The sequence below is a fragment of the Branchiostoma lanceolatum genome, chromosome 8 (assembly GCF_035083965.1).
Source record: "Branchiostoma lanceolatum isolate klBraLanc5 chromosome 8, klBraLanc5.hap2, whole genome shotgun sequence".
Lineage (NCBI taxonomy): Eukaryota > Metazoa > Chordata > Leptocardii > Amphioxiformes > Branchiostomatidae > Branchiostoma > Branchiostoma lanceolatum.
The window spans coordinates 5,062,051-5,069,717 of record NC_089729.1 but is presented as its reverse complement, the minus strand read 5'-3'; the positions used below and the strand labels follow the sequence as shown (position 1 = coordinate 5,069,717).

The following is a 7,667-nucleotide window of genomic DNA, read 5'->3' as shown; positions in this document are numbered from 1 at the left end:
CCCTAGTAAGGATAGACTGTAGTTCCTCATTTCCTTGGCAACTTGTGCTGTTCTTCCTGACTCGTACATGGTTCTAACATTCCATGCACCTATTCTAATTGTTGTCTTGGGTGTCAGGAGGGGGGTCGGCCTTGCAGCTTCCTTTCGGCTTTCACTGCCCTGCGTCATAAACCTCCTGTGTGGGGGCCCCTCCTTTCCCATGACGAGTTCATCTTGGTTTATCATCATCGGTGCTTCGCTAACTGGTGCGTTTTTACAGGTAGGGACGTTGACCCTACGCCAACCCCTTTCACCTCTGGGCAGAGGTTGTCCACATTTTGTCTGGCCTCTCCCCCTTGACCTATCCAGCATGGGTGACCCTACCAGGAGTGCTAAGGGTGCTATGCACTCCCGCTGGCTTAGCTCTTGGGGTCATTGAGACACGCAAGCCCTCACACCGCTACAAGGCGTGGACATTATGAGAGTCAAACTCATCACACTGGTCGAGTTTTTCTCTTGTATGAATTTTTACCTGTTTGGATAAGTCTGACTTATGTGCTGTCATGTAGAAGTAGGGATTCTCGCCAGTGTGGTTTGCTAGATGGCGTTCCAAATGATATTTCCGTGCAGCAGAGTAGTCACATTGATAACACTTGTATGGTCTATAATTATCTCCTGTGTGAGTTTTAATATGTCGGGACAGGTGACACTTCGTTGCCGTTCTGAATCCACATTCACCACACGCGTGAACTCTTGTGTCCGAAACAGTGTGGTATGCTAGATGACTGTCCAAATGGGATTTTCGCGCTGCAGAATAGTCGCACTGATCACACTTGTAGGGCTTTTCTCCCGTATGGGTTTTTATATGTAGGCGGAGTACTTGCTTATAGTGTGTCCTGAACCCACATTCTCTACACATGTAGGGTTTCTCACCAGTATGGATTGATAAATGAACATCCAAACTGGACTTATGTGCTGCAGCATAGTCACACTGATCACACTTGTAGGGCTTTTCTCCTGTATGAGTTCTCATATGCCTGGATAAGATATACTTTTGATGTGCCCTATACCCACACTCTCTACATTTGTGAGGTTTCTCACCAGTATGTTTTGCTTGATGGCTGTACAAACTGTATTTCCGAGCTGCAGAATAGTCGCACTGATCACACTTGTAGGGCTTTTCTCCTGTATGAGTTACCCAATGTCTTGATAGCTCAGCTTTTTTAACCGCACTGTATTCACACTCCTCACACTTGTAGGGTTTGTCACCAGTGTGTTCTGTTTTTATGTGCTGGGATAAGTGAGACTTTTGAGATGTATTGTACCCATACTCCCCAAACATGTATGGTTTTTCACCAATATGTTTTGCTAGATGGATGTCCAAATGAGATTTCCGCATTGCTGAATAGTCACACTGATCACACTTGTAGGGCTTTTCTCCTGTGTGGGTTCTCATGTGTTTGCGCAGGACTTGCCTATAGTGTGTCCTGAACCCGCATTCCCCACACATGTAGGGTTTCTCACCAGTGTGGTTTGTCAAATGAATGTCTAAATGGGATTTCAGCATTGACGAATAGTCACAGTAATCACACTTGTAGGGCTTTTCTCCTGTATGGGTTCTCATAGTATGTAGGCGGAAAGCTTCACTATAGCGGGTTCTGAACCCGTACTCCCCACACATGTAGGTTGTCTCTGTACTGAGTTCAGGCATCTGACTTTCCACCTGTTCTACATGTGATGATGATGACGTACTGTCAGCATTCCTAAGGTTCCCATTAAACGTTTCCTCGCATGAATCTTGCTCTTCCCAGTCCTGCTGCCTGCCTGTGTCTGTTCTCTGGTCCTCCCTGCTGCTTGTGTCAATCCCAGGATGTCCGGGACGCAGATCTTCAGTAAGACTTCCACAACTGGGATCGGCCATCTCTGTTTTGTTGTTGAAAAACAGGTGACAGAAGGTAAAAGGCGTTTTAGTTTGTGCATGGGTAGTCCAAATAACTGAATAAAACAAACGGGCACAAGACATTTAGCACTTTCTCCAGCGCTGTTTTGTTGTTGAAAAACAGATGACAGAAGGGAAAAGGCGTTTTAGTTTGTGCATGGGTAGTCCAAATAACCAAGGAGGTTCTATATAACCTCCTTGAAATAACTGAATAAAACAAACGGGCACAAGACATTTAGCACTTTCTCCAGCGCTATGAAACGCGAATAGCAGACTATTCAAGAACTATCTATGAAACGCCTTTAAACTTCCCCACGGAATCATCATACTGAGGAGGAAAAATACATCCTCATAACACGGTTATATAAGATCATATAATATATACAAAACCATATTATAGCGCAGACAAACTCCCATTTCTCAGATTTATCCCACAAAATGCACTGAGCCATATCCACAAATATTTCGGGTTTTTAGTATTTCCAAAAAGTACTTAAAGCGGCTATGCAACCTTGGGAATGATTATTATGCGCCCTAGGTATTGCCATATCTCCCTCTCAATTCAACTGACCGCACTGCCATGTCTGAAGGATATTGGTGGCTTGTGACTATCACAATATAATAGTGTCAACATTGGCGTTGAACAAAGAACTTAGAATGCGGTTAGTATTCTTACGGCTATTTCACAATCAGGTGTACCCCTTTTTTTTCCAACATGTTACCAGTGGATAGCAAAGTCTACATAACATATGACTGTTTCAGACTATCATTTCCTGACAACTTGTGCAAGAAGGTATGCAAGGAAAAAAAAAAATTTCAAAATTGATTAATATTTAAGAAAAATATTGACCGAAACGTGACCTAAAATTGGTCGATTTTAAGCGTTACCAGGGACCATTCATTTTTATTAATACTTTGCATTAGACCTAAAAGCACATTTTGTACTTGCAAATTAAAAACCACTTGCTTTCTACATGCAGTTATATGTCTACTTGTGATATTTCACTTTTATTGGATGATTCTATGCCATTTTTTGCTCCAACAGGGCTATTTTCCACTTTTACCCACGTGTTACCAATTTTCTGTCTCGTTTTAAATGAATATTTCTGAACCTGTAACACTTAATAATATTCTTGTATAGCTGTTGATTTGGCTTTTAAAATCAATGTATGATATGTACGAAGGTACAGAAGTAGAATGGAATCGCTTGCTCCATTTTATGACGTACAGTTGGAGATCAAAGTCCAGGACGCCATTTTCCGAAAAAATCTGTAGCGTCCGTACCCCCCCTTGATTTCAATACTAGGAAAGTCCTGCAGGCTAATGATACTGATGGTTAGGAGGCCTCTACTGGCACATACTAAAACACCATTTAAACCATTGCTGTCATAAAGACTTTGTCTGATATAGCACCATGAACATCAAAATGTAGCGTCCGTACCCCCTGTAGCGTCCGTACCCCCTACCTGTAGCATCCGTACCCCCATCTAAAGTTTTCAGCAAAATACTGCCAAAATTGCTATCTACATGTAAATAGTACAAATCTGAGCTAATACATCAATGACAGTTGAGACAGATATATAATGTTAAAATTTTCAGTAAATTTGTGACTTTGTGATGAATTTTAGATGTGTTTTTGCCTATTTTGGGGACAAACCTGTACACGTTTGGTACACGGTAACACAAACACTGTAAATGGTTACTTCCAAACCAGCCAGATGATCTTGGAGATGGAAGATGATACCCTCCAAGAAATTCAAATGTCTCAGAATTCTCACACCATGTGCGCTGATCCCAATTCAGCTGGTGCAGTGGCAATAAGGGAGGGGGGGGGGGGATACGGTATTAGCAGCGGAGGCTAGACCTCAGGATGAGAGTCAGCTCAAAATAAGGATATTGAACAAAAGAGATAAAGCCATTGTGTGAGCCATCAAAAATTCAGTTTACCAGAAAGAGCACACTGAAAGAAACAATATGGTTTTTGTTTGAAGCAAATTTGATGTTGTGTGGCTGAGAAATTGGCAATTTAAGATTTTGGGCCTTTGATTCCCTACAAGATTCGCTAAGTAAGCAATTTTGTCATTTTTCATATATCTCAAGAACAGAACATCAGACAACCACCAATTCACCTGTGTAAGGCTTTATTGTGAACATATTGAAACATACTTATTAGACAACTCAGGCTGATGGGCAGGAGAAAAGACATGCATCATTTACATGGCTGGGGTGATTGAATTTGAAGAACAGGTCTGGAGGAAGAAGCTCAATTATCCTTCATGAAAAAAAGTAGTATACATTTGGCCAGAAAACAATAACACCTCAGGAGAACCAAAAGAAAACATCCTCTGAACAGTGGGCTTTCCTCTCCTGAACAACTTCAGACATCAAGTCTGATTCTCTGAAGAAGACATTGAAAAATTATAGAACATTTCAGTCAAGAGCTTGAAACAACCCCAACAAGTTCAAGTAATTCATTCAGTGTTATAGGACACAGTTTGTAGTTCACTCTTTTTAATTTAATTGATTAGTATGGATAAACTATGTTAGTTAGTATAATAGGATCCTTTTTATTATCTTTGTATCAATTAGCAGATGTAAAAGTACAAGACTTTCAGAGCTACATGATGTACGTATGTAGCGTCCGTACCCCTACATTATTGTCCCTTTTCCTGGAGTAAACTGCGAAATTTGCATATAAAGAGATCAAATGAACTGTTGTTTTGTTTCCTTGTGATACTTTGACGATATGAGAAGTGTTGTTTCAGTCTTGTGTACAATCTAAGCTTCTTTGATAGGAAAGACCCACCCTTCCAACACCTTGTTCTGAAGCACTAAAGATCCATAATGGAATTTGGAAGAAATCTTTAATCAAACTATCCTGCTCATTCTTTTCTTTGTTAAAATTCTGTGACAGCATTTGTGAATGCTTTAAAGAACAGCCATAAGCAAATAGTTATTGTTTTAATCATTGTTTTAAACAGTTCAGACAAATTGATAAAGCACCAATGTATGAAGTCTGTTGTGTAGCGTCCGTACCCCCTTGCCCACATGTTCATTCATAGTAATTAGAAATGTTTGCAAGTCATGCTATAATCATTACTGCTGGAGTTTCATGTAGGATCATCTATTGGATGAAATGATGCCAAAATTTAGCTGCTAAAGTGTCTGGATGAAGAATAATACTATTTGACCTTATTTTACAGATAAACAATAAAATAGAGTTTAAAATTATTTTGCAACAAATGACCAGAAAATGCCCACACATGGATATACTGCAACTTATTGTGGTTTTCTAGGGTAGGAAAAGGTAGTTATTGAAGATGATAAGGATTAGCAACCATTTGTCATTCCTTATTTGAATCAACAGTATGTAACTGTCCAAGTAGTTTTAAAGTTGTAGCGTCCGTACCCCCCCAATGGTCCATCCATAGAAAACCCTGCAACGAACTTATAAAAGCTTGTTGTGCGGAGATCCTTTAGGATAGTATGCCCAAAGCATGTACCTTTGAACTGGCAACAACAAATTTACAATATAATGAAGTTGAATTTTGGCCCTCAGTGGCAAGGTTGGGGTACACCTGATTGTGAAATAGCCGTTACCTTGTCCTTGCTGAAATATCTTGAAAATTGAGAGACGAATTCGAAGGAACGCGAAAAATGTCAGGAAAATGGCGGGCGGAAATGGAAGCGTCTCTCCCTGCTTTCCTGTCAAAGGTCAAAGTTTACCAACCTGATTACCGACATCGTCCGCATCTGGAAAGGAATAACCGATTGTCGAGTGTGGGACTTACATACTAGTATACAGTAAGAATCTGTGTTTCATACTCATAGGAACTTCTTTTACGCATAGCTTGGATTTTCGTATTTCTGGGGGTGTCAATACGCGGGGAATTGCACTCTTCATGAAATATAGATCTCGATTTTCCCTTCATCTAACATGTGTCATTCCGTGTTCATTTTGTATACAAAATTATTTTCAATACTGTTGACATACTAGTTATTACTTTCACAGTTTTACTCTTGAAGGACAATTAAGTTTGTGCATGTAACCTATCAGACGTATTTATCTACATCCATCTATCAATCAATCAATCTGTCAATATGATCTACCTATATATTCTGCATCGTTATGACAGAAGTAAACAACAATTAATGTGACTGAAGCGCGTTTCATATATGATAACTTGAAACATGTATTTGTTAAACTTCTCGATAATATCTTAAATGTATTGATGCGTACAGCCGTACACCCATCAAGGGTAAAAAGGACATTTTCTACAAATATTGAGCTATGCTATATTGCTAATATAGGATTAAGTACAGCCTGGAACCTGTACAAATATGTTTTGGCACACGCACATCTAAATTGTATTCTAGAATCTATTTTCAGGCCAGGGGCTACTTCATGCTACCGCGTTATGCTGAATATGAAAAGTCTTGACCGGGTAACCAACATCAGTATCTATGAAAAGACTAAATAACTATGAAAAGCACTGGACGAAATTCAAAGTCGCCTGTAGTGCAGGCGACCGATGATGATGATGACAACATAGTTGTCAAAAATTGTTTCCTGCACTTCTACATAGTCACATCAATCACAATACAAAATATTTGGGTTCTCATATATCGCAACAGGACATGCTTGTGACGTGTCCATGTCCATGTCCACCACGTCCTGATTATGTGCAGCATCACTAATCTCCAAGCAGATCTACACAGTGCCGCAATCCTATAAGCCAGCCAGAGAAGCTCTAGTCAGCCAGAGAAGGTCCAGTCAGGCACCGGAGCTTCTTTGGCTGGCTTATACGATTTTGGCACCGTGTAGATCTGTTTGAAGGGGTTTTTCTCCTGTATGAGTTCTGGCATGTTTGGATAGGTCTAACTTGTGTGCTGTTCTGTACTCAAAGGTTTCGCACCAGTGTGGTTTGCAAGATGGTTGTTTAAACTGGATTTTCGTGCAGCAGAATAGTCACACTTGTAGGGCTTTACTCCTGCATGAGTTTGTTTTTGCCTGGATAAGCTAGACTTTAGAGCTGTCCTGTATCCACTCTCTCCAATGTAGAGTTTCGCACCGGCGTATTTTGCTTGATGGTGATCCAAACTGTATTTCAGCACTGTAGAATAGTCACACAGGTCACATTTGTAGGGCTTTTCTCCTCTATGACTAGTATGAGTTCTCATATGGATGGATAGCTTACACTTTTTACGTGTCCTGTACCCACACTCTCTACAAATATAGGATTTCTCACCGGAATGTTTTTCTATATGAATCTTCAAACTGGATTTGTTGTTGTTGCAGAATAGTCACATTGCTAACATGTCTGGATAGCTAATCCTTTTTATCTGCCCTGTACCCACACATCTAGGGTAAATCACCAGTGTGCTTTGCTTTATGGCGATTCAAGTAGGATTTTAGCACTGCAGCATAGTCACATTGGTCACACTTGTAGGGCCTTTCTCCTGTATGGGTTCTCATGTGTCTGGATAGGCTAATCGTTTGACGTGTCCTGTACCCGCACTCCCCACACATGTAGGGTTTATCACCAGTATGTTTTGCTAGATGAAAGTCCAAACTGTATTTTACCGCTGCAGCATAGTCACACTGATCACACTTGTAGGGTTTTTCTCCTGTATGAGTTCTCATATGTCGGGATAGGCTATTACTTTGACGTGCTCTGTACCCACACTCCCCACACATGTAGGGTTTATCACCATTAAGTTGGTGGTTAAAAGTTTTACAAAGTGCTCA

General features: G+C 40.4%; 2 protein-coding genes across 2 annotated transcripts; both read right to left on the bottom strand.

The window, feature by feature from the left end:
* Positions 1-439: 439 nt before the first annotated feature.
* LOC136440524 (zinc finger protein 813-like) lies at positions 440-5,667 on the bottom strand. Its single transcript, XM_066436573.1, has 2 exons — positions 5,519-5,667; positions 440-1,902 (listed from the first exon to the last, which is right to left on the bottom strand). Exon 2 carries the CDS (start codon positions 1,898-1,900, stop codon positions 440-442), a length of 1,461 nt encoding a protein of 486 aa, XP_066292670.1. The 5' UTR covers positions 1,901-1,902; positions 5,519-5,667.
* A 1,613-nt stretch (positions 5,668-7,280) lies between these two features.
* LOC136440522 (zinc finger protein 501-like) lies at positions 7,281-7,616 on the bottom strand. The gene has a single exon (XM_066436572.1). It carries the CDS (start codon positions 7,614-7,616, stop codon positions 7,281-7,283), a length of 336 nt encoding a protein of 111 aa, XP_066292669.1.
* Between the last annotated feature and the right edge of the window lie 51 nt (positions 7,617-7,667).